Source organism: Eschrichtius robustus, chromosome 13 (genome assembly GCF_028021215.1).
Source record: "Eschrichtius robustus isolate mEscRob2 chromosome 13, mEscRob2.pri, whole genome shotgun sequence".
NCBI classification, from domain to species: Eukaryota; Metazoa; Chordata; class Mammalia; order Artiodactyla; family Eschrichtiidae; genus Eschrichtius; species Eschrichtius robustus.
The window spans coordinates 87,017,768-87,044,474 of NC_090836.1; the positions used below are offsets into that span (position 1 = coordinate 87,017,768).

General features: G+C 35.2%; 1 protein-coding gene across 4 annotated transcripts in view; it reads left to right on the forward strand.

Moving 5' to 3' along the window:
• Positions 1 to 26,707, forward strand: part of PARPBP (PARP1 binding protein) — a 75,104-nt gene that overhangs the window by 25,977 nt on the left and 22,420 nt on the right. For 2 of the 4 annotated variants that reach the window (XM_068559986.1, XM_068559989.1), the window contains 2 exons: positions 16,470 to 16,640; positions 17,930 to 18,084. The exons of 1 other annotated variant lie outside the window; for it this stretch is intronic. In XM_068559986.1, coding sequence (XP_068416087.1) covers positions 16,470 to 16,640; positions 17,930 to 18,084 — 326 coding nt within the window. The remainder of the gene's footprint in view (positions 1 to 16,469; positions 16,641 to 17,929; positions 18,085 to 26,707) is intronic. One more of the 4 variants, XM_068559987.1, reaches the window with a different exon arrangement.

Consider the following 26,707-nt stretch of genomic DNA (forward strand, 5'->3'; position numbering starts at 1 on the left):
CTTAAAGAACTAAAAATAGAATTACCATATCACCCAGCAATCCCACTACTGGACATATACCCAGAGAAAACCATAATTCAGAAAGAGTCATGCACCCCCATGTTCATTGCAGCACTGTTTACAATAGCCAGGTCATGGAAACAACCTAAATGCCCATCGACAGATGAATGGATAAAGAAGATGTGGCACATATATACAATGAAATATTACGCAGCCATAAAAAGAAATGAAATGGAGGTATTTGTAATGAGGTGGATGGAGTTAGAGTCTGTCATACAGAGTGAAGTAAGTCAGAAAGAGAAAAACAAATACAGTATGCTAACACATATATACGGAATCTAAGGAGAAAAAAAAAAAAAAAGGCCATGAAGAACCTAGTGGCAAGACGGGAATAAAGACACAGACCTACTAGAGAATGGACTTGAGGATATGGGGAGGGGGTGGGGTGAGATGTGACAGGGTAAGAGAGTGTCATGGACATATATACACTACCAAATGTAAAATCGATAGCTAGTGGGAAGCAGCCGCATAGCACAGGGAGATCAGCTCGGTGCTTTGTGACCACCTAGAGGGGTGGGATGGGGAGGGTGGGAGGGAGGGAGATGCAAGAGGGAAGAGAAATGGGAACATATTGTATATGTATAACTGATTCACTTTGTTATAAAGCAGAAGCTAACACACCATTGTAAGGCAATTATACTTCAATAAAGATGTTTAAGAAAAAAAAAAAAAAAAAAAAGAAGATGTGGCACATATATACAATGGAATAGTACCCAGCTATAAAAAGGAACAAAATTGGGTCATTTGTAGAGACTTGGATGGATCTAGAGACTGTCATACAGAGTGAAGTAAGTCAAAGAGAAAAAGAAATATCATATATTAACACATGTATGTGGAACCTAGAAAAATGATACAGATGAACTGGTTTGTAGGACAGAAATTGAGACACAGATGTAGAGAACAAATGTATGGACACCAAGGGGGGGAAAGTGGGGGGGTGGTGTGATGAATTGGGTGATTGGGATTGACATGTATACACTGATGTGTGTAAAATGGATGACTAATAGGAACCCGCTGTATAAAAAAATAAATAAAATTAAATTCAAAAAATAAATAAAATAAAAATATGTTATGTGAAACATCTAGAACATGCCTACTTCCAAGTCAAATGCTCCAATAAGTTAATGCATTTGATGAATCACTTTATTTTCTGGAAACATTGCTAAGGCAGATTCTCCCTTAAGTCCCATGCTCTACAGATAGCAATTTTTTTTTTTTTTTTTGGTCTCACAGTGAGGCTTGTGGGATCTTAGTTCCTCAACCAGGGATTGAACCCCGGCCCTTGGCAGTGAAAGCGTGGAGTCCTAACCACTGGACAGCCAGGGAATTCCCCAGATTGCACTTTTAAAAATATATTTGATCACTCTCTCAAATACTTGTATACCTTCTTCTTAGACTTAATAATGTAGTTTATATCTGCATCTCATATTTTTTCTGTCCTATTTGAAAGTGAAATTGCTGACATCATGACACTTAATCCCTAAAATCTTCAGCATATCCCTTCCTGAAAATAAGGACAGAACCACAATACCATTATCATATATAAGAAAACTGAAGTATTCCCTAATATCATTCATTTACTATTTTCCCTATTCAAATTTCTCCATTTGTCCCTGTAATGGGTTTTATGTCTCTTTAGACTCTTAGAATTCTCCTCAGGTTTTTTTTTCTCTTGTTATTTATCTGTGAGTTCATATTGGTATTATTTAACTTGTTCCTCTATTTCCAATAAACTGGAAACATCTAAATGCTTGCTTAGACTGAGCAATCTAATCTATGAAATACTTCATAACTGATGCTGAGTATTTCATTTTGTATCACACTAGGAGACACAAACTCAAGTTATCCTGAATTTGTGAGGTCTTCCCAATATAAAGATGTAGTTTTTCTTTTGCTGTCAAAAAAGATCTAGTGATACTCTGACACTGTTTCCCAGCAACCTTTCACCGAATGGTTTTGAGCATGCACTGATGATCCTTGTCTGAATCAGTTATTTCTTTAGAGTTTGCAGAATGGTTACTTTCCAACTCTATCATGTCTTTACACTAATTTGCTGCCATTTCTCAGTAAAGAAGGTCTTTATCTTATTAACTGGGATGAAGTACAGTTCCCTAAAAATGGCAGGGTCACTACTTAATTCTTTCTCTTTAATTACCAGTTTAGGAGTTAGTGTAATAGTTACTTATAGGAAGAAAATTAGATGTTTTTATTTCTGTTTATGTTTCTCTTTTTATGTGTGTTTACATTACTATGGACTCATGGATTTTTATTTATTCAGAGTTTTAAAATCAATTACTCATTAATCTTTGATGCTAAAATGTAGGGGTCCCCTTCAAGCTGGCTTCTGTATCTTTTTTACATGCCCTATTAGACTTTTGAGCACTTCCCTCTTTTCTGGTACAAGAAAATATCCCAAGCCCACCTTTGATTGTTTCCTGCTTAGGCATGGTTTCTTTTAGTGATTGTAACTGTTTTCTGTTGCTTTACATTCATTTATTGCTTACATTCTCATTGTTTGTTTCTCCTACCTTGACAAGATGTTTACCAAATTGCGTGGTCTTTTCTCAGTGATACTTCAGGAGTACACTCTTTTTGTTTTTTTTTTTAGGAGTACATTCTTACAGGCTACGGGGAGGAAACAATTGTTATTGTGCCTTTTATTTAAGAGGAATGAACTAATTTGTACATTTAAAATGACCTAAATAACCAGCAATGAGGACCTGCCCATTCCAATGGAAAATCCTTATAAGGAGCCTCATAGAAAATGTATCTTATGTGGAACATGGGTAGATTATAAGAATGTACAGCTTTTTTCTCAGTTTATTTCTCCATTTACTAGATGAATTTATGGAAGGGACATAATAGGTCTTAGTGGAAGAAACAAAAAGAAATTACGGAAGCAATTAAGAGAGCTCAAATAATGGGGTTTATGCCAGTTACATTTATTTATTTATTATTTATTTTTGGCTGTGTTGGGTCTTCGTTGCTGGGCGCGCGCTTTCTCTAGTTGCAGAGAGCGGGGGCTACTCTTCATTGCGGTGCATGGGCTTCTCATTGAGATGGCTTCTCATTGCGGAGCACGGGCTCTAGGCGTGCGGGCTTCAATAGTTGTGGCTCGCAGGCTCTAGAGCACAGACTCAGTAGTTGTGGCGCATGAGCTTAGTTGCTCCATGGCATGTGGGATCTTCCCGGACCGGGGATGGAACCCGTGTCTCCTGCATTGGCAGGCTGATTCTTAACCACTGCACCACCAGGAAAGTCCCCAGTTACATATTGATATAAGGATCCTGCATATCTCAAACACCCTAATGTTTGTAACATCAAATACCAACGGTAAATTATATAAAGTTATCATCAATAAACTTATTTTATGATAAAAAAAAATCTTAAAGGGATAGCCATGAAAAAGAACTACAGTATATAGAAACTGAAGGGTCTTCATTGTAAGCATATAGTTTTCTCATTTAAAAAACAATGGTAGTTTTGTGGTGTTAATCCTCTACTTTTATCTTTTGCCTCTTTGGATTATATTTTCTAAGAGAATTTTATCTACCAGTTAGCTGATGGATTAGATTTTATGAGGACTATTGAAATAGCAGCCATCCTCTCAACCATTTTTCTGTTACTTGCAGACTTCTGATTTTTCTTTTGCAAAGTATTTTATTTCTATTAAAATTCCAAAGTGACTTTTTGGGCTACAGTCTTAAAAAGATATATTTTGATCACCAAATGCTTACTAATGTTACACCAGTTCCTCAAGCAGATGAATGAAATGGACTGCAGAAACAATATTTTTGTTTCCTTATTTTATTTTACTTTATTTTATTTTTCCCTGAGGTACTAAACTATTGCTTTAGAAATTCTGAAGTAATGAAGGGAAAAACAGAATAAAGGCCTGAAAAGAAAATAATCAGTTAAATAAAAAATTTCTACGAGTATATTAGTTCTAGTCCAATCTTTTTTGTTCATTATATGTAAGAATTTATTTGTTGACAAATAAAAACAATACTTGCATAAATTTTAATATCAGTTTAGAAAAACTGACTTTATTCAAATTGAGATTGAACATACGCATTTCAGTAATAGTTAAGGGTTAGGAAAAGAAACTTGAAGTTGTCAAAAAGCTTAAATAAAATTGTTCAACTTCTAAACAAACATTGCAAATATTTTGTGGTATGGATAGAATCAGTTTATTAAACAGATAAATGGAACAGTATCTTTATTTTTGGTATCTGGGTAAAAGCTTCAATCTTGTGGATTTTTTCAATTTAAGCCCTTGCTTCTGGACATCTTAACTGTATTTATGTGGAATGCTTTTCCAGAGAGCCTCTTTAAAACCCACTTGCAAATACAAGAGCAGGGAAACCATAACTGCCATGTTATCTGACCATAATGATAGGGATAGATTTCCAATTGCAGCCATGAGTTAAAAGAAACACTCTAACTGTGAGGACTCCAAGATGTGTTTCCCTGATGTTTGCCTAACATCACAGATCAGGACAGAATTTGCTAGTCTTTAAGAACAAGTGGTAGATGTGGGAGTTTAAGCCCTGGTTTTGTACCCAATAAGGATCAGACATATACATATTAGTAAACTCTCATTATTTTTGGACAGCAGAAGCACAGTGAAACAGAGATTGCATGAAATTAAATGTAGAAAGAGTAAAGGAATTTCTGATTACAATGTGAGTATCTCTTTCCTCTGCTTTGATTTTTGGGAAATTGTGTCATGCTTCTTGTATGTTTTAGACAGACTATTGCACTGTGACGTTAAAATGGAAACTTTATATTATAGATTCACATGAAGTATTATGATTTACTGTGAAAGTAAAGATGAAAGGACTTTTGAAATAAAGCAGAAAACTATGTTATACCTTATTTTATAAAATTTTAGGACATATCTTTTTTTTTAAATATATGTGAAAGCACTTTAAATATGAAAAGTAACCTACTATTAATAATAATAGTAATAACAATAACAACAATAATACTTAATATTAGCAGTAGTATGTTCTACCCTATAAAATAATCTTCCAGTTTCAGGAGTAGTATGAGGGTAAGTTGAGTCCCCAGAGAGTAATATACTACTTATTTAAAGAAGAAAAAAAAACTTTCAAAAAATGCTGAAAAACATTTCATTTATTACTCTCTGTTTCTCTAGCATTAATGGTAACCTAGGGTTCTTAAAGATTTTTGTGCCTCCCCAAGTATTCAACTCACTACTAGAAGACTCTCTTCTTCCTTTTCTTTCTTTCTTCCTTTCTTTCTCCCTCCCTTCCTTCCTTTCTTTCTTTCTTTCTTTCTCCCTTCCTTCCTTCCTTCCTTCCCCTCTCCCTCCCTCCCTCCCCCCTTCCCTCCCTCTCTTTCTCTCTTTCTCCCTTCCTTCCTTCCTCCCTCCTTCCTTCTCTCTCTCTCTCTCTCTTTCTTTCTCCCTTCCTTCCTCCTTTCCTTCCTTGCTTCCTTCCTTCCTTCCTCCCTCCCTTCCTTCCTCCCTCCCTCCTTCCTTCCCTCTCTCTTTCTCTCTCTCTCTTTCTCTCTCTTTCTCTCTTTCTTTCCTTCTTTCTTTCTTTTTTTAAATTCAAACAGAAAGTCACAAAAATTATAATCATCCTCATCAGTTCACTCAGTCCCATGTAATTAATTTTTTTTTTATCTTGATCTTTTGTTAGCACTTTTATGAATTCATCAGTTTTCCATTAGAGTTCTGAAAATGCTTATTCATTCAGGTCAGCAGTATAGTCAGTTACCAGAAACCTGTACTTGTCAGAGTCTTTTCCATGAATTCCTTGAAGATGAAACTCTTTTATAGGAACATTTTTGCAAAAGCATCAGAGTACACCCAGAACTGTCTGTAAATGACAAAAGACTTAAAAATGACCATGGTTAAAGATTTGATGAAAGTTCATAATAATGCATTTGACAAGGAAATTTAGTTATTTCTGAGATATACATTTTAAAGTAATAACTATAATTATGACTTATAACATTATACCAGAACATATAAGATTTTTAGAAATTTCAGGTAATGTCTGAAACATTTATATTAACATATTTCCATACAAATAACCCAAAGAAAGTTTAGTATTAGTTGTTTTGTTTGTTTGTTTGTTTGTTTTATACTGCAGGTTCTAATTAGTCATCAATTTTATACACATCAGTGTATACATGTCAATACCAATCGCCCAATTCAGCACACCACCATCCCCACCCCACCGTGGTTTTCCCCCCTTGGTGTCCATACGTTTGTTCTCTACATCTGTGTCTCAATTTCTGCCCTGCAAACCGGTCCATCTGTACCATTTTTCTAGGTTCCACATACATGCGTTAATATACAATATTTGTTTTTCTCTTTCTGACTTACTTCAATCTGTATGACAGTCTCTAGATCCATCCACGTGTCAACAAATGACTCAATTTCGTTCCTTTTTATGGCTGAGTAATATTCCATTGTATATATGTACCACAACTTCTTTATCCATTCGTCTGTCGATAGGCATTTAGGTTGCTTCCATGACCTGGCTATTGTAAATAGCGCTGCAATGAACATTGGGGTGCATGTGTCTTTTTGAATTATGGTTTTCTCTGGGTATATGCCCAGGTGTGGGATTGCTGGGTGATATGGTAATTCTATTTTTAGTTTTTTAAGGAACCTACATACTGTTCTCCATAGTGGCTGTATCAATTTACATGCCCCCCCAAAGGTGCAGGAGGGTTCCCTTTTCTCCACACCCTCTCCAGCATTTGTTGCTTGTAGATTTTCTGATGATGCCCATTCTAACTGGTTTGAGGTGATACCTCATTGTAGTTTTGATTTGCGTTTCTCTAATAATTAGTGATGTTGAGCAGCTTTTCATGTGCTTCTTGGCCATCTGTATGTCTTCTTTGGAGAAATGACTATTTAGGTCTTCTGCCCATTTTTGGATTGGGTTGTTTGTTTCTTTAATATTGAGCTGCATGAGCTGTTTATACATTTTGGAGATTAATCCTTTGTCCGTTGATATGTTTGCAAATGTTTTCTCCCATTCTGAGGGTTGTCTTTTCGTTTTGTTTATGGTTTCCTTTGCTGTGCAAAAGCTTTGAAGTTTCATTAGGTCCCATTTGTTTATTTTTGTGTTTATTTCCATTACTCTAGGAGGTGGATGAAAAAAGATCTTGCTGTGATTTATGTCAAAGAGTGTTCTTCCTATGTTTTCCTCTAAGAGTTTTATAGTGTCTGGTCTTACATTTGGGTCTCGAATCCATTTTGAATTTATTTTTGTGTATGGTGTTAGGGAGTGTTCTAATTTCATTCTTTTACATGTAGCTGTCCAGTTTTCCCAGCACCACTTATTGAAGAGACTGTCTTTTCTCCATTGTATATCCTGGCCTCCTTTGTCATAGATTAGTTGACCATAGGTGCGTGGGTTTATCTCTGGGCTTTCTTTCTTGTTCCATTGATCTATGTTTCTGTTTTTGTGCCAGTACCATATTGTCTTGATTACTGTAGCTTTGTAGTATAGTCTGAAGTCAGGGAGTCTGATTCCTCCAGCTCTGTTTTTTTCCCTCAAGACTGCTTTGGCTATTTGGGGTCTTTTGTGTCTCCATACAAATTTTAAGATTTTTTGTTCTAGTTCCATAAAAAATGCCATTGGTAATTTCATAGAGATTGCATTGAATCTGCAGATTGCTTTGGGTAGTATAGTCATTTTCACAATATTGATTCTTCCAATCCAAGAACACGGTATATCTCTCCATCTGTTGGTATCCTCTTTAATTTCTTTCATCAGTGTCTTATAGTTTTCTGCATACAGGTCTTTTGTCTCCCTAGGTAAGTTTATTCCTAGGTATTTTATTCTTTTTGTTGCAATGGTAAATGGGAGTGTTTCCTTAATTTGACTTTCAGATTTTTCATCATTAGTGTATAAGAATGCAAGAGATTTCTGTGCATTAATTTTGTATCCTGCAACTTTACCAAATTCATTGATTAGCTCTAGTAGTTTTCTGGTGGCATCTTTAGGATTCTCTATGTATAGTATCATGTCATCTGCAAACAGTGACAGTTTTACTTCTTCTTTTCCAATTTGTATTCCTTTTATTTCTTTTTCTTCTCTGATTGCCGTGGCTAGGACTTCCAAAACTATGTTGAATAATAGTAGTGAGAGTGGGCAACCTTGCCTTGTTCCTGATCTTAGAGGAAATGCTTTCAGTTTTTCACCATTGAGAAGGATGTTTGCTGTGGGTTTCTTCTCTTTTTCATGTATTTCTGATCTGATCTTTTTGATTTTTTCCTTCTGCTAACTTTGGGTTTGTTTTGTTCTTCTTTCTCTAATTGCTTTAGGTGTAAGTTTAGGTTGTTTATTTGACATTTTTCTTGTTTCTTGAGGTAGGGTGTATTGCTATAAACTTCCCTCTTAGCACTGCTTTTGCTGCATCCCATAGGTTTTAGGTCATTGTGTTTTCATTGGCATTTGTTTCTAGGTATTTTTTGATTTCCTCTTTGCGTTCTTCAGTGATCTCTTCGTTATTTAGTAGTGTATTGTTTAGCCTCCGTGTGTTTGTATGTTTTTACGGTTTTTTCCTCTAATTGATATCTAGTCTCATAGCATTCTGGTCAGAAAAGATACTTGATACGATTTCAATTTTCTTAAATTTACCAAGGCTTGATTTGTGACCCAAGATATATTCTATCCTGAGAATGTTCCATGAGCACTTGAGAAGAAAGTGTATTCTGTTGTTTTTGGATGTAATGTCCTATATATATCAGTTAAGTCCTTCTTGTTTAATGTATTATTAAAGCTTGTGTTTTCTTATTCATTTTCATTTTGAATGATCTGTCCATTGGTGAATGTGGGGTGTTATAGTCCCCTAGTATTATTGTGTTACTGTTGATTTCCCCTTTTATGGCTGTTAGCATTTGCCTTATGTATTGAAGTGCGTGTATGTTGGGTGCATAAATATTTACAATTGTTATATCTTCTTCTTGGATTGATCCCTTGATCATTTTAAGACAGATCTTAAAGATGATTTTAATTTAGTTGTATCTTAGTACTTTTTTTTTTAAGGCAATGTAATAAAAATATATGAGCAGTTATTTGATCCCAACTTCCCGATAAGTTTTGATCAATAGTTTCAATTTTGAAATATCTAAAGGGGGCAAATACATGTATTAATTTTTCTTTCATTTATCATTGAACAAAAGCTGATTGAGAACCTATTAATAAGAATGGATTGATTACCTGCTCTAACGCCAGTCATTCTTTTAGGACCTAAGGATACATCATTTGCTCTCAGGGGACTCATAAAATAGTAGAAAGATTAATAAAATAGACAAAGTATCAGAAAGTATTAATATTTATGCAGAGAATTATAATTGGTTGATATGCAGAGTTATAACAGGGTGATAAGAAAGAGAATATGTGAATTGCTTCTTTATACTGGAAAATCAGAGAGCCTGTCTTCAAATGTAACATTTAGTATCTTTAATATTTAAGAAAAATAGTTTCATAGAGTTCATATCAAACTTTTTGTTTTAATGAAGTTTGCTTAGAGTATATTTTGAGTCCATGTTTAAGGTAACCTTTTCCTGTCCATTGAGGTTTTTTAAATTGACCCTGACTGCCTTCTATGTTTTAAGAATTGTTTTTTACATGAAAGTTAAATAATCCCAAAGCATGTTATCTTTAAAAGTGCTTTTAAGATGTATATGGACTTGAAACTTCCTTAATAACTGTCTGGGAGACTTCCTATTGATTTGTAAGTTTTATTTCTACGTTTTAACTCTCTTTTGTGCTTCTTAATTTAAGTGTGATTAGACAGAATATTAAGAAATCTTTTTTTTTTTAAGAAATCTTAATTTTAATAAGGGAAATATTTTGTTAGAGTTTACAGATGATAAATTATTGGGTCTTTAGCTAAGTTAGCAGTCAGTGAATGACTTATGAATTTCATAAGTTTTGAGCATAAGTTGAGTTTAGAATTTGTGAGTCTGTTCTCAAGGTAATAGGCAAGGAGAGGATTTCAAGTGAACATTCTGGGAGCAACATCTAAGAATTAAAAACAAACAGGATTCCAGAGCATGGTGAAAGTAGTTGAGAGGGTGAGAATAAGGAGAGAATTTCATGCAAGGAATTTAATTTTGATGAAATCCAAATTATCATTTATTTTTTCTATTATGTTTTGTACTTTTGCTGTCATATCTAATAAGTCTTCCTAATTCCAAGTCATGAAGATATTCTCCTATGTTTTCTTCTGAAAGTTTTATAATTTTATACTGTACATTAGGTCTGTGATCTACTTTGAGTTAATTTTTATAAAAGGTGTGAGGTTTAGGTGAGGTTCATTTGTTTTGCATACGGATGACCAGTTGCTCCCACACCAATTATTGTAAAGACTGTTCTTTCCTTATTGCTTCTGTTGCACCTGTATCAAAAATCAAATGGCAATATCTGTGTTAGTTCTCTTTCTGGACTCTATTCTGTTTCATTGAACTGAGTGTCCCTTTGTAAATACTGTGCTTTTTTTTGTTTTTTTTTTACAATTTATATTAACTTATTCAAAGGAAACGTTTATATTCTTAAGGTTGAGAAGGATTCTTAAGACCCAGAAAGCAAAAAAAATTAGGGAAAAGATTAATGAATTTGATAATTACAAAATGTAAAATTTCTTGACCTATTCTATTAACAGTGGTAAAATATAAGAAACAGACTGAGAGAAGATCTTTGCCAGGGCATAATATATGAGGGTTAAAATCTAGAATATAAAAAGAACTACTATTAATAAGAAAAAAGCAAACAAATTACACAATAGGAAGCCATGCAAAAGAAAGAGCAGTCAGTTAACAGGAAAAGAAATAAAGATGGCCAACACATTTTTAAAAAGATTCCTAGTCTTCCAGGTAATCAGGGGAAATAGGTAAAACTTTTAAAGTTTTATAACATTAAATATTGGCCAGGATATAGGAAAATGGGAATTCTCCTACACTGTTGGTGGGGGTATAAATAGGTAGAAGTGAAGGACACTTGGCAGTATGTATTAAAATAATAAAAAAGTACATTCTCTATAATCCCAGCAGTACTATAAAAACACTCAACATATATGCAGGGAGATCAGTATCAGAATATACATGCAGCAATGCTTATAATAAAATTTGGAGGAATCTAAATGACCCTCATTAGGGGAACGACTAAATTGTAATATTTTTATATTAGAATGCTATATATTACTGTTTATAAGAAGACAGGTTAAGTTTCTCTTTATGGGCCTGAAAACTTCCTGACACTCATTATATAAGCAATATTTTTTTCCTTCTTTCACAGAAGAAACGTAGAATTAAATTGTAACATTGGCAATTTACAGCAAGATTTGTGTGCTGTTTTCAAGAAAATGGATACTCCTGTGAGAAGTCTTTATTCATAAAAACATGTTTTTCTGTTGTTTAATGTATCTATTGGGCTGGCCAAAAAGTTCGTTCGAGTTTGTCCGTAAGATGGTACAGAACAACATGAACGAACTTTCTGGCCAACCCAATATTAGAAAATAAGAGGGAAGCACCCCTTAGTGCCTCAAAGGAAATAAGAAAATTAAGACTGAATGTCACCTGGGTTCCAAGTTTCTGCCATGGGAAAGAAATCAATACTGTGCTATCTTGACTATTGTAATTGTAAAGTAATTTTTAAGATCATTTTTCAGCACATATAATATGTTGTTTCAATGTCTTCTCGCTTACATACTTAATTTTTGATGTTCTATTAACCTTACTATTGTTCCTCTGTATGTAATGTGTCATTTTGCTCTGGCTGCTCTTAAGATTTTTTATCTTTGGATGTCAGAGTTTGATTATAAGTGTAAAGGAGTGATTTTCTTTGTGTTTTCCTACTTGAGTAACTTCTTGGATCTATAAATTGATGTTTTCCACCAAATTTGGGATGCTTTTTGCCATAATTGCGGCAAATATTTTTTCTGTTTTTTTCACTCCTCTGCAGGGATTTCAATTACATGTACGTTGGACTTGTTTAAATTGACCCACAGATCTCTTTGGTTCCTTCTTCTTTTTTTTTTTTTCTCTTTTGTTTTTCAGATTTGGTAATTTCTATTGATATATCTATATCACTGATATAGTGCACTGATAGTTTCTTTCACTTTCTTCAAGTTGCTGTTGAGCACACCAAGCAAATTTTGTTTCAGTTATTGTACTTTTTATCTCTAGTTTAGTTTTTCCACTATATTTATAGCAGATGCTTTGATGTTCTGTCTGCTAAATCTAACATGTAGGTCCACTTGGTGACATTTTCTATTGACTGCTTTTTATCCTAAGAAGGGGTCACAGTCCTTTTTCTTTGACCGTCTAGTAATTTTTGGATGAAACCCAGACATTTCAGGTAATATTTTATAGCAACTCCAGTCTTTTCTCATGTTCTTCTGAGGAACATTGGTTTTTTTTTCTAGTAGGCAGGTAACTTGCCTAGATTCCAACTTCATAGTTTGTTTCCTTGGTGGTATGCATTGGATATCTGTTCTTATAGTTTCCCTTTGCTGGTTTTTTTAGCTTGGCTTTTGTAAGCCTTCCCTCTGCCTGCCAAATTTGGCAGTCAGCCAAGCATTTGGGGTAGATATGGAGCTTATTTCTGTGGATTCCTTTTTCCTAGGGATTTTCATGAATTTTCCAGTTATTCTGACAGGTTTTGGCTTTGTATACTTAACATTTGAAGCCTGTTCAGCTTCAGTTTTCTGCCACTTAAGCTATACACAGTTGTAGAGTGCACTCAGTTTAGCAAACCTTCAGACGCATAGCGCTGGTTCTTTATAGCTTAATCTTTCTTATATATTTCTTTCTGTTTTCTGTCTGTGTTTTTGATGGACCCCATGGAATCTTCCCCATGCTTGCATAGTTTTGCTGTCAGCTAGGGGTTTTGGCTATTTGGCTCAATTGTTTCCAGGATTTCCTCCTTTAAATTTCTAGCTGTTTTCCCAGCTCTGAATTCTAATCTCTGGCACCTTTAGTCACTTCTATAGTCATGAAACTTGGGCCAGTAAACCACAAACTTAATTCATACCCTTCTTATCGCAGTTCTTTTAAAACTAAATGTTCCTCCAGCCTCTATTTTTTGGACACTTTCCAGTGTCTTTAAATACTATTTAAAATTTTTTATTTAATATTTGTCAAGTGTAAAGTATAAATTATTGTAGTGTGATTTCTCAAACTGGTTTGATAGGAGGCCCAACTCTGAAGCATCCACCTTGTTTGTTCATTTGGAAGAACATTGCTGCCATCTCCTAGTCATCAGAGTCCATATATTGATACTTTTCTTCAACCATAATTCCCCCACCACCTTGGGGTCTGCTGTGTGGGCTTTTGAAATTCTTTCCAGATCTAATGCCTTGAACACCAGCTAATCCCATTCAGTGTGTCAAAGAGACAAAAAGGGCAGTCGGGCAAATTTCAACAAAATGTTCCTCTGATTGAACAATAAAAACCAATTAGTCTTTTTAAAAAAAAAATTTAATGTTTGTTATTTAAGGGGTTCACATGATCAGTTGCATCTCCCCCATTACTGGAAGTTGTAGGGCCTTGAATAACCACAAACTTGCAATTCTTACCCTTCTTGTTGCAGTTCTTCTAACATTAAATTCTCCTCCAGCTTGTGTCTGCTTTTTGGATGCTTTCCAGTGTCTTTACATAGTTATGTTTTAAAAATTTTACCTAATATTTTGTAGTTGTTACCTGTGGGAGTTCACAGTATCACTTCTGTAGTACTAGAAGTTGCAAGGCCTTGAAAAGCTATAGTTAGCTAATTTTAAGAAAAAGATCATTGAATACCCTAGTTTATCACTTGACTGTGAAGGACAAGTGCCGTATATATGAAAGAACTGTTGCCCCTATCAAGTTCTCACAAATGTTATTTATCTTGTGTTTGAACAGTCTATAGCTCTGTTTTAGGCCAGTTAATGTCAACATCAACTACCTGCTATTATTTGCTAACATTTGGTTGAATCTCTTTATTTTAATACTTCGTTGGTTATTTGGTATTGTGAAAGTCAGTATCTAGTAATTCTTCAGAAATTTAACAATTTAACTTCAGCCGTTATATCTTGCCCTGTAAAGAGACATGGGTATAGGACCAAATGGTGCCAGTTGGCCCATGCCCTACGCTTCAGGGAGCTTCATTGTTGGTGATTATTTAATGGCAAATGTATGTAGGGAAATGAGATAAGGTCTCATCAGAAATGCAGCTGTATGTTTTATATCATTTTCTAAGAGACATTTTCCAACAGTTATGATAGTTGTTACTTACTTATAGATTGTCACTGGTGGCAAGTTGGTTTCACGAGCCAGGATATGTTCATTGTTCAAGCCAAGCTTTTGGTTTATATGGCAATTCTCTTTTCCCAAAGAGCTGAGTGAGATATTGTCATTGAATGATCATAAGTATTTTTACTGCATATTAAAAAAAGATTATTGGAATGGGAGAAAATATTTGCAAATGATACGACAGGCAAGGGCTTAATCTCCAAAATATATAAACAGCTCATACAACTCAACAACAAAAAAATAAACAACCCAATCAAAAAATGGGCAGAAGACCTTACTAGACATTTCTCCAAAGAAGACCTACAGATGGCCAGTAGGCACTTGAAAAGATGCCCAACATCACTAATTATTAGAGAAACGCAAATCAAAACTACAATGAGGTATCACCTCATACCACTCAGAATGGCCATCATCAAAATATCTACAAACAATAAATGCTGGCGAGGGTGTGGAGGAAAGGGAACACTCTTGCACTGTTGGTGGAAATGTAAATTGATACAGCCACTATGGAGAACAGTATGGAGGTTCCTTAAAAAACTAAAAATAGAACTACCATACAACCCAGCAATCCCACTACTGGGCATATACCCTGAGAAAACCATAATTCAAAAAGAGTCATGTACCACAATGTTCATTGCAGCTCTTTTTACAATAGCCAGGACATGGAAGCAACCTACGTGTCCATCGACAGATGAATGGATAAAGAAGATGTGGCACATATATACAATGGAATATTACTCAGCCATAAAAAGAAACGAAATTGAACTATTTGTAGTGAGGTGGATGGACCTAGAGTCTGTCATACAGAGTGAAATAAGTCAGAAAGAGAAAAAAAAATACCGTATGCTAACACATATATATGGAATCTAAAAAAAAAAAAAGTTTCTGAAGAACCTAGGGGCAGGACAGGAATAAAGATGCAGACCTACTAGAGAATGGACTTGAGGACACGGGGAGGGAGAAAGGTAAGCTGGTTCGAAGTGAGAGAGTGAGTGGCATGGACTTATATATACTACCAAATGTAAAATCAATAGCTAGTGGGAAGCAGCCGCATAGCACAGGGAGATCAGCTCTGTGCTTTGTGACCACCTAGAGGGGTGGGATAAGGAGGGTGGAAGGGAGGGAGACGCAAGAGGGAAGAGATATGGGGATATATGTATAACTGATTCACTTTGTTATAAAGCAGAAACTAACACACCATTGTAAAGCAATTATACTCTAATAAAGACATTAAAAAAAAAAACAACTCCAATGAGGTACCACCTCACACTGGTCAGAATGGGCATCATTAAAATGTCTACAAATAACAAATGCTGGAGAGGGTGTGGAGAAAAGGGAACCCTACAACACTGTTGGTGGGAATGTAAGTTGGTACAGCCCCTATGGAAAACAGTATGGAGGTTCCTCAGAAAGCTGAAAATAGAGTTACCATATGATCCAGCAATCCCACTCCTGGGAGTATACCTGGACAAAACTATAGTTCCGAAAGATACATGCACCCCTATATTCATAGCAGCACTGTTCACAATAGCCAAAACATGGAAACAACCTAAATGTCCATCGACAGGTGAATGGATAAAGATGTGGTACATGTATACAATGGAATACTACTCAACCGTAAAAAATAACGAAATAATGCCATTTGCAGCAACATGGGTACAACTAGAGATTATCACACTAAGTGAAGTAAGTAGAAAGAGAAAGACAAATACCATATGATATCACTTATATGTGAACTCTAAAATATGGCACAAATAAGTTTATCTACCAAACAAAAACCGACTCATAGATATCGAGAACAGACTTGTGGTTGCCAAGGGTGAGGTGGGAAAGGAGAGGGATGGACTGGGAGTTTGGGGTTGGTAGATGCAAACTATTACATTTAGAATGGATAAACAACAAGGTCCTACTGTATAGCACGGGGAACTATATTCAATATCCTGTGATAAACCATAATGGAAAAGAATATGAAAGAATGTCTATGTGTGTATAACTGAGTCACTTTGCTGCACAGCAGAGATTGGCACAGCATTGTAAATCACGTATACTTCAATAAAAAATAAATAAATAAAAAGATTATGAATTTAGAAATCTTCAATAAAGAAAACATTTTATTGCACAGGTACAGTTACTAGCAAAGAAAATTATCTACTCATATTTAAACCTGCTAGTGAATTCAAAGAATGACTTGGCTCTGGCTCATATTCTCAATATTCCTGATAGAGGACTTGGAAGAGAAGCCTTCACTGATTTGAAACATGCTGCTCGAGAGAAACAGATGTCTATCTTTTTGGTATGGACATGTTACATTTTCAATATTTATTTTAAAGACTCTCTGAACAGTGGATCCATGTACCTTAATATAGAATTCTTGTAACTATGATAGAGCAACTTTTAAATTGTGAATATGTGTTCTATGTCATGTATTTGAAAATCCGTGGTAGTTTTGTTTTTTACTATATCCTTCAAAGTTCATAAGGGAGAATTTCTCTAAAGCTCTGTTTCCCTACATGTGTTCTGCGGAGTGCTAGCCCTGTTAGATTCTCCTTGAATAAATTATTTCCAGAGGCAAAAGTTCCTGTTCAATGCTCTTTGAATAAATGTTTCCAAGGGCAAAAAGTTGGAAATCGTGTATACTCTTACTGGATATGTGTAATGTATGTATACTTCTTCCAAGAAGTCCTACCATAAAGAAATCTGCTTAAGTTAACCTTGTTATTTAACCTGTCGTTTCCTAAGTTATTTAACCATGGAACTTTCCCCAGATTATTTAAATTTCATAGATTTTTCCTTTCTTAGGATATGCTTTGGAAAATACAGCTTTAGAACATTTTGTCTTTGATGGAGATGGCCTAATGTATAGCCATCATATTATATATGTATTTTTATCATTGTAAAGGCAAGACCTTTTGAACTACACATGATCAAATGATCCTAAAATGTGAAAGCTAGATGGGGCTTAGTGAATCTAGTCTAAATCTTTATTTTACAAATAAAGAAGCTAAGGCTTGGAAGAGCTGAATTAATTGTTCAACTTTGAATAAATCAACACAATTGACACAGAAAAATTCCTTTGTTCCATATAACAATTCCAGTGGCCAGTAGTCAGTCTATTTAAGAATATATTTATTTTTTATAGAATATCACTGTCTAATTCTTTATAGACAGTGATATACTCTTTTTTTTTTGGCCATGCTGTGCGGCTTGCGGGATCGTAGTCCAGGGATCTAATCGGAGCCCCCTGCAGTGGAAGCGCAGAGTCCTGACCACTGGACCGCCAGGGAATTCCCAACAATGATATACTCTTATGAACATATTCTTACGCCCTTAATTGTCCCTGCCTTGGCTCCTCAGTCTCAGTCTCCACCTGTGTTGCCATCACCCTTGCTGGCATGAATTCTACGTGACAGTTGTTTCTTTGATTATTTGCTTCTGAATGAAAATGTGGCATGAGTTATAAAACGTGCTTCTCTTTACCTGTGTACCTAGAAATATGTAAATGTGCCTAGCTTCATAAAATAAGGTGTAGTTTTAACTTACTAAATCATTAAACATAACCAAATTATTTGTTTTAATTCATAGGTGGCTACATCATTTTTTAGAACAATAGAGCTTGGAGGGAAAGGATATGCACCATCACCATCTGATCCTCTAAGGACACATATAAAAGGATTGTCTAATTTTATTAATTTCATTGACAAATTAGATGAAATTCTTGGAGAAATACCAAATCCAAGGTATGACAAATGTGTGTTATTAGTCTGTCTTTAAAACTTCACAGAATCAGAGGTAGATTAAAAATTAAGAGCTATTGAAATGACCAAAGCATCAGACTAAACTAGGAAGAAGAAACAAAATATCTGGATGAGGGAGGGATAAATTAGGAGTTTGGGATTAGCAGATACAAACTACTATATATAAAGTAGGTAAACAACAATGTCCTACTATATAGCACAGGGAACTATATTCAATATCCTGTGATAAGCTATAATGGAAAAGAATCGCTTTACTGTACTCCAGAAACTAACACGACATTGTTAATCAACTATACTTCAATTAATAAATATCTAGATTAATAAATTATAATCACATGACCTTTCCCCCTAAATTTCTGCTTATCTGTGATTCTAAAATTTTTGCCAAAGTCAAATGGCATGTTCAAATTAAATTTGACTAGAGAAGAGGGCTTACCATTCACTTTTTTTCTGGAAGAAATAGATTTTTGAGGATTGGGAATGACTGAATAGATAATTTCTTTAAACTTTTTATTTAGCAATAAAGGAAACTCATACCAAGAATGAGTCAGGAAATTGATAAAAAATATGATGAATTTTATATTCTATTTTCTGCTAGGTTTTTTTTTTCATTTTCTTATGCATAAATTTTTGATTCATCTGGAATTTGTTTTTAAATGATATTGGAATTAAGAGGTGTTTTTAATCAGATAGACTCTCATTTATAATACTGGTATATTTTATGGTGAGTTAATTTTAGATTAATTTGTGGGGGCAGAAGTGGGTTGTATATGCTAGCAATCATGGGAGATCATTGTCAGTTTGGTGGGTATGCCATAGCATAGTACTAATAAAAATAGCTGGTATTTATTGAACACTTACTATGTGTCAGACATTACACTGAACTCTTTATGGGGATTATCATTTGATCATTAAAAAAACCTTACATTGTCGTTGCTAGATAAATACTCAGTTTAGAGAGGAAGAAACTGAAGCACTGGTGTAACTTACCTTAGTCACATTGTTAGTAAGTAGCAGAGTTGGGATCTGAATTCATTTCTGACCCAGGAACCTATTCTCTTAATCGCTATATCTTATTCTATGAAACGTCTTTCCATTTTAAGATTCCAAGAAGAATTTTGTTCAGGATTTTATTCTGAATTGTTTCCTTCTGTCTTCTTATATGGATATCTATTACAACGAAGTGAATTTGGAAGAGGGTTTGAATATGACTTATAGTCAACATCAGTGACATCTGAACTTCTAAATAATATATTGGCCAGCCATTTCTTCTGAGATAGCAGATAATTAATTTTAAAGAATACTATATTTTTAGCAAAGCAAAATAGATGTATTTTGTTGAAGTCAAATGGTACTATAGACTTATAGTAATAAAATCCTCAGAGGAATTGACTTTCAATATTTTTATGTGTTTATTTCTGTATTTACCTCATTTAAATGAAATTTTTATGCAGCTATTTTAAAAATTTTTATTGAACTATAGTTGATTTACAATATCATGTTAGTTTCAGGTATACAGCATAGTGATTCAGTATTTCTGCAGTTTATATTACATTATAGGTTATTATAAGATATTGGGTATAATTCCCTGTGCTATACAGTAAATCCTTGTTGCTTATCTATTTTATGTATAGTAGTTTGTATCTATTAATCCTGTACTCCTAATTTATCCCTCCCCCCTCTCCCCTTTGGTAACCATAAACTAGTTTTCTATGTCTGTGAGTCTGTTTCTGTTTTGTGTATATGTTTATTTGTCTTTATTTTTTTAGATTGCACATATGAGTGATATCATTTAGTATTTGTCTTTCTCTGTCTGACTTACTTCACTAAGCATAATATTCTCTGTGTCTATCCACATTGTTGCAAATGGCAATATTTCATTCTTAGCTGTTGGATTAAGCACTAGGGTTGCTTCCATGTCTTGGCTATTGTAAATAGTGCTTCTCTGAATATTGGGGTGCATATATCTTTCTGAATTAGTGTTTTCATTTTTTCCAGATATATACCCAGGAGTAGAATTGTCGGATCATATGGTAGTTCTATTTTTAGTTTTTTAAGGAACCTCCATACTGTCTTCCATGGTGGCTGCACCAGTTTACATTCCCAGCAACAGTGTTTGAGATTCCCTTATCTCCACATCCTCTCCAACACTTGTTATTTGTAGACTTTTTGATGATAGCCATTCTGACAGGTGTGAGGTGATACCTTATTGTGGTTTTGATTTGCATTTCTCTAATAATTAGCGATGTTGAGCATCTTTTCATGTGCCTGTTAGCCATCTGTATGTCTTGTTTGGAAAAATGTCTATTCAAGTCTTCTGCCCAATTTTTGATTGGTTGATTTGTTTTTTGATACTGAGTTATATGAGCTGTCTGTATCTTGAATATTAAGCCCTTGTTGGTCTATGCAGCTAATTTTGAGTTTTAATTTTAGACATTATTTATTAACTTCCTACCATGGAAGATGAGGATTTGCCACCCACTCACCAACCTCCCAATACTCCTCTTTTCCTCTCCCCCTCCTACCACACACACAGACACATACACACACTTCTCTTCTTCTCTCCTTCTAATATAGTTATACCACAGTATCAGGTTAAATCATATTTTGGAGTTTACATTATTATAACTCTGTAATTATTGCCTACAGCTAAGCTATATTGTATACTGTTATTATACTTCCTTTCTTGTATACATTTTTGGTTTTTTCTAGGGTCAATGATTATCTACTTTTTTCTCTTGCTTTGCTTCTTATATATTTGTTATCAATTCTTTATCAAGTTTGCCAATGAAACTACACAATTTCTTCTTTTTTATTAGGTCATCTCTCAGTTCTGATTTTCGCCATTGAAGACATTCCTTCTGGAGAGTCATCTGTCTTCTTCATTCAGTCTGTATACTTTGCTTGCTAGGCCTGTTTCAGAGTGTCAGCCATGAAGCTTCATCACCTTGTGAATTTTCTTTGTCTCTACCTTGTTTCCAGGATTCCATGACTTTATTTTTAATTGGTTAAACCCCTTATTTTGCTCAAGTAGCTTTCTAAAGTAAATGGGAGATAAATACCATTATTCTCACATTTGATTGTATGTGATCTTATTTCATTTATTTCTCCAAGGTTATTTGATTTATATGATCATTTTTTATCTGCTACCTGGATAGTCTTTGTTGTATCTAGTTGAATGTTTTTCTTTTTGTTTCTTTTGCCCTCTTTCATGTTAAAGGTGTTCCTAAAATGTAGGGTGATTCTGGACTGTTGTTTCATATTTAGGAATGAGACCCTATAAAGCTGATTAGCAGCTCTATACAGTGGACTTCATTATAGCATAGTAGCCACTTGGCTCTTCTATTGGGGATTCTCCAAATGTGAATAACTGCAGGTCTTTTCTTTGGAACTTACCCCCAAATTTCCACAGTGGCATCCTTTAATCTCTTTCTGAAAGCAGTAAGTCTGGCTAGCAGTATTCTGGGATTTGAGGTTGATGCTGAGCTGCCCAGTTCAATATGTAGACTTTTGCTCAGTCCCTCTGTTTTCAGTCATTGGTACCTATAGGTCTGGAGCCTCTCTGGCTTACTTTCTTCAGAGTAATCCTGCTTTCCATGCTGAGGTGACAGAAGTGCACTAGCCTGATTGCTCAGAATAAGAGAGGAGATTCAGGGGTCTAAGTGTTCCTCACATAGACTGTCAACCAGCTTTCTTATTTGCAATGACACCTTCACCATAGCCTTCAGTATTGCCTTCAATTTCTGAGATTACTTCTTATTGGTGTCTCTCTTAGCAGTTAACTTATGTTGTAGCTTTCTGTGTTCTGGGTAGTCAGTTATCACCTTTCCATCTGCTCTTCGTCTTTCTGTACTTTCATGATATGCCTCTGCTCTCGACTATTGTCTCCTCTCCCATTCTGTTTTTCTTTATGGATTTAAAACATTTTCCTTTTTGTCACTTTAGTGGCACTTTAGGAGGGAGCAGATATAAGTACATATATTCAATCCAATGTAATTTGTTATAATTACATTCCTTTTTGGAGGAATTTCTAGTTGGGGTAAGTTAACAGGGTAAAAGTACATCCATACATACACTTTTGTACAAAAGGATAGAAGTACGTTTTAGAGGCACCTAGGGTACACTTCAGTTCTTCAATTTAGCAGCCATCTATTTTGAATATCCTGTTTGGTCATAATGAGCAATTACTCTGTGTTCTAGGGACGATACTGAAGAAGTGGGTGTTTAAATAGTCCATCTGAGCAGTCTCTGTTTTCTTCTGTAAGGTGATTTTTGCATATGTTAAGTATATATGCATTTCATGATTGTAAATAGTAAAGTTATCAAAAACTTACAACATGTATTCTATTTATGTAATAATGGAAAGATGTACAGGGGAAAGGATAATTGACCTAGTTTGTGGGAGTCAGGGATAAGAGTGTCAGGAGTGTTTACCTGGATGTTTGTTAACAGTTGAGCTTAATCTTGAAGGATGAACTTGAAGGAGTTAACCAGACATGGAGAATGGTGGTGAAATGAAGTCCAGAGGGGGAGAAGGCAGGATATTTCCTATAGTATGGGTAACCTATTGGGACAATGTTTCATTGGTTATTCATTTTGTCTCATAATTTCAACTTCTACTAGTCCTTTAGCCACAGTCTATAAAGATTATAAGAAAAAACAACAAATCATCTTCTGCTTTTGTCAGTTCCTTCCTTTTATAGCTCAAATTCTTGAAAAAATACTGTCTTTTATTCCACTTCCCAATTTCTAATGATTTAAAATATCTTGAATATGTCTCATGAGGCTGTAAACTCTATGAGGGCTTTATTGATTTTCTTCAGTAGTATTCCCTAGCCCTAGCACAGTTTCTGGCACAGAGTAGGCACTCAATACTTATTTACTTGTCTGTGTTTAACTGACTCACACTTACTCACTTTTCCACTCTACTGAAGCTGTTCTGCAAAAGATCATTTATGATCTTCTAGTTGACATAGCCTCTGGTCTCTTTTGAGTCCTGAAGTTTGATCATTTTTTCTTTTAGAACTCTTTTTCCCATAACTTCTGATATTTTGTTTTCTTATTTTCTACTTACCTCTCTGACTGCATATATGCAAATTCTAAATCCATATTTCAGTGAAATCCAAACTCTTTCCTGAGTTTCCAAAATATATATTTATGTACCTATAGGTTGTTACGTCAAATGAAACTCAAACTTAGCATCTCCCAAACTAAATCTTCATCTTTCCCTGCGTACCTGCTTGACGGGTACCTCCTCCCAAAGTACCCAGGTTGATGAAGCCTTTCTGCCTCCAGCTGCCCAAGCAGAAATTTGGAACATATTTTTTTATTATTATTATTATTTTAGTACATCTTTATTGGAGTATAATTTCTTCACAATACTGTGTTAGTTTCTGTTGTACAACAAAATGAATCAGCCATATGCATACCTATATCCCCATATCCCCTCCCTCTTGAACCTCCCTCCCATCCTCCGTATCCCACCCCTCTAGGTCGTCGCAAAGCACTGAACTGATCTCCCTGTGCTATGCGGCTGCTTCCCACTAGCTATCGATTTTACATTTGGTAGTGTATATATGTCCATGCCATTCTCTCACTTCGTCCCAGCTTACCCTTCCCCCTCCCCATGTCCTCAAGTCCATTTTCCCTTTCTCTGTCCCTTCATTCACTAAGATCCATCAATTCTTCTTACTTAACATTTTTCATATTCTTTCTTTTATCTCTATTCCTATAGCTACTATCTTATTTCCATTTTTTATGGAAAGTCTGTTTTCAGACTTTCATCCTTTCTTGCCTGGACTTCTTTTTACTTATCTCCAAGTTGTTCATTCTGCCTCCAGTCTTGAGTTGCCCCATCCTGTTGTCCTCGCTGCTGCCAGTGGTCTTTTCAAAGCAGCAGATGTTACTGCCATAATTAAAATCCTTCAGTGATTCCATATTAGGTACAGGATAAAAATCCAGAAACCTCAGTATGGTGTACAAATTCTATACTCTCTACCTCCTGATTGTATCTCACCCTGGCCTCTGTCCCTCAACCTTAAAACTCAGAGATAAAAATGTATTTAACCCTTGTGCTGAGTGTAAGTTTGTACTACTTGTCTTATAATAGGGTGGTGGTGGTGGTAGGGAATCACAATAATCTTTGAGTCCAAGGAATGATCAGGGGAGGAATCCAAATCACACTTACCTCTCTGCTGCCAGCTTTTCATCAGACCATCTTAGCTATAGTATGGCTGCATTTCTACACTTTGCCAGTAGGTGCCACCATGAAATACATGCTGTACTTTCACCTGAAAAACATCTTAAATTAGGAGTTTCGGGTTACATAAATCAGTTAGTACCCTGTTGTTCAAATGTTTAAAATTCTGTATTTCAATTTTATTAAATAACAACTTTTTAGTACACACCTGCATTATATTTATTGGACTATATATTATGCATTCATAGAATGTTAAGCCTAGCTGAAATTATCCAGTCCAGAATCCTAATGTTACATTTCTCATTTAAAAATATTTCAGAATCATTTTTGATACATTTCATGTAGTACCTTTAATCACATTTAATTTTTAAAGATATAATTTATTTAACAAATAGTTATCAAATTCTTAAAGATGGTAGGGAAGAGACAAGTCATTCTATATAGTAAAGATAGTCAGTAATTCATTAAAATATTACCCATTATTTGTATTATTGCTTATTGTTCTCTTTCAGTCACTATGTTTTGATTCAGTCTTGGGGATTTAATTGTGTTTTTCCTCACTAGCTTCATTTTTCTGTTTCTGCCCCAGAGCTTTTTTTTTTAAATTAATATCTGCTTTATTTATTTATTTATTTATTTATTTTTAGCTGTGTTGGGTCTTCGTTTCGTGCGAGGGCTTTCTCGAGTTGCGGCAAGTGGGGGCCACTCTTCATCGTGGTGCGGGGGCCACTCTTCATCGCGGTGCGCGGGTCTCTCACTGTCGCGGCCCCTCCCGTTGCGGTGCACAGGCTCCAGACGCGCAGGCTCAGCAGTTGTGGCTCACGGGCCCAACTGCTCTGCCGCATGTGGGATCCTCCCAGACCAGGGCTCGAACCCGTGTCCCCTGCATTAGCAGGCAGACTCTCAACCACTGTGCCACCAGGGAAGCCCTGCCCCAGAGCTTTAATGTGATGCATTTAGCAGTCAGGAACTGCAGTTAACCTCTTTCTCACCTAAATTCTTCTATTAATGTTTATCCAGAGTAGTCATATCTTCTGGGATGCTTTCCTGAAGACCTCCTTCTTCTCTTACCTCCCCACTTAAATCCCCTCTGTACCTTTGGTATCTCATTGTTATCAACTGATCAATCGTGACCTCTTAAAAAGAAATCTTTTATTCATTTTGTATCCCCAGTGCCTATGACAAATGTCCTGGCATCATTTGGGTTAAAACTTCAGGAGTTTCTAGGCTCTAGAGGCAAGAATTTGAATTATGCTATGTTGCTGAGCAGGTATTTGAAGAGCTGATGTTGGCTCTTGTAGTGAACGTATAGCAATAGACTAGTCATAGCACTGGTGTTTGCGGTATTTTGCTAAGGGTCAAAATGCTGAGCTTGGCAAGCAACTGAAATACAAATCTTATGAATTTTTCCTAAATACAGTTCATTCAGGGGATTATATCATCTTTAAAATTTAGAATATTTGTTCTTGTAGAAGGAATGGGAAAAGAGGGCAAAGGTGACTTTTACCTTCAATAGCACTGAAAGCTTTTTTTTTCTTTTTTGTTCTTATAACTGATACTGTGGCACTCTTTCATATTTGATTATCCTTCTGAATCTTTTCCAAAACTCTTCCATTAGAGATTACTTCCCAGAAAAGCACATAGTGTTAACTATGTTTTCATTTTGGCTACATTTCATCCAATTATTTTCTGTGTTTTTAACTGAAAATTAAGAAAAAGCCAGTTGGAAAAGAGAGTGCCTGTTTACATAAAATAATTCTTAAGAGTCTGTTCAGACTTCTGATTACAGATGTATAGCAGGCTAGGTCCCCTGATTGACCCTTCCATTGAAAATAATTAATACTGCTGGACAACATATTTATAAAGTACTTAAATGCATTGATGAGTAGGTGAATGCAATGAAAATAGGCCAAAAACTGGGAGAAGGAAGAAAGTCAGAGAGGGAAGTCAAGAAGGGAAACCAGCTTTTATTTATTTTGAAAGAACTTGCTGAATTTGGTGATCTGGAGGGTCTGTTCTTATAGTCACTAAAGTCTGAGGGGACAAAGCCCAGGGACTGCCCAAGGTGAGGTGTCTGTTGGGACATACCCAACCTGTAGGGCTACTACCCTTTCAGCATAAAATGAACTAAGAATGAGGGCTTTAACTTGATATAGGGTTTCTATGAAAACCTACTTGGTAAAATGTTTTAGCACATTATTTAAGATTTAGAACAAGACAAGAGTTCCTGTTCTCATTTCTTTTCAGCATAATATTGGATGTCCAATTCAGTGTAGTAAGGCAAGAAAAAGAAATAGGAGATATAACAATTGAGAAGGAAGAAATAAAACTCTATTTAGTGATAATATGATTGTATATGTAGTAAACTCCAAGAATCTAAAGGCAAATTATTAAAATTAATGGTAG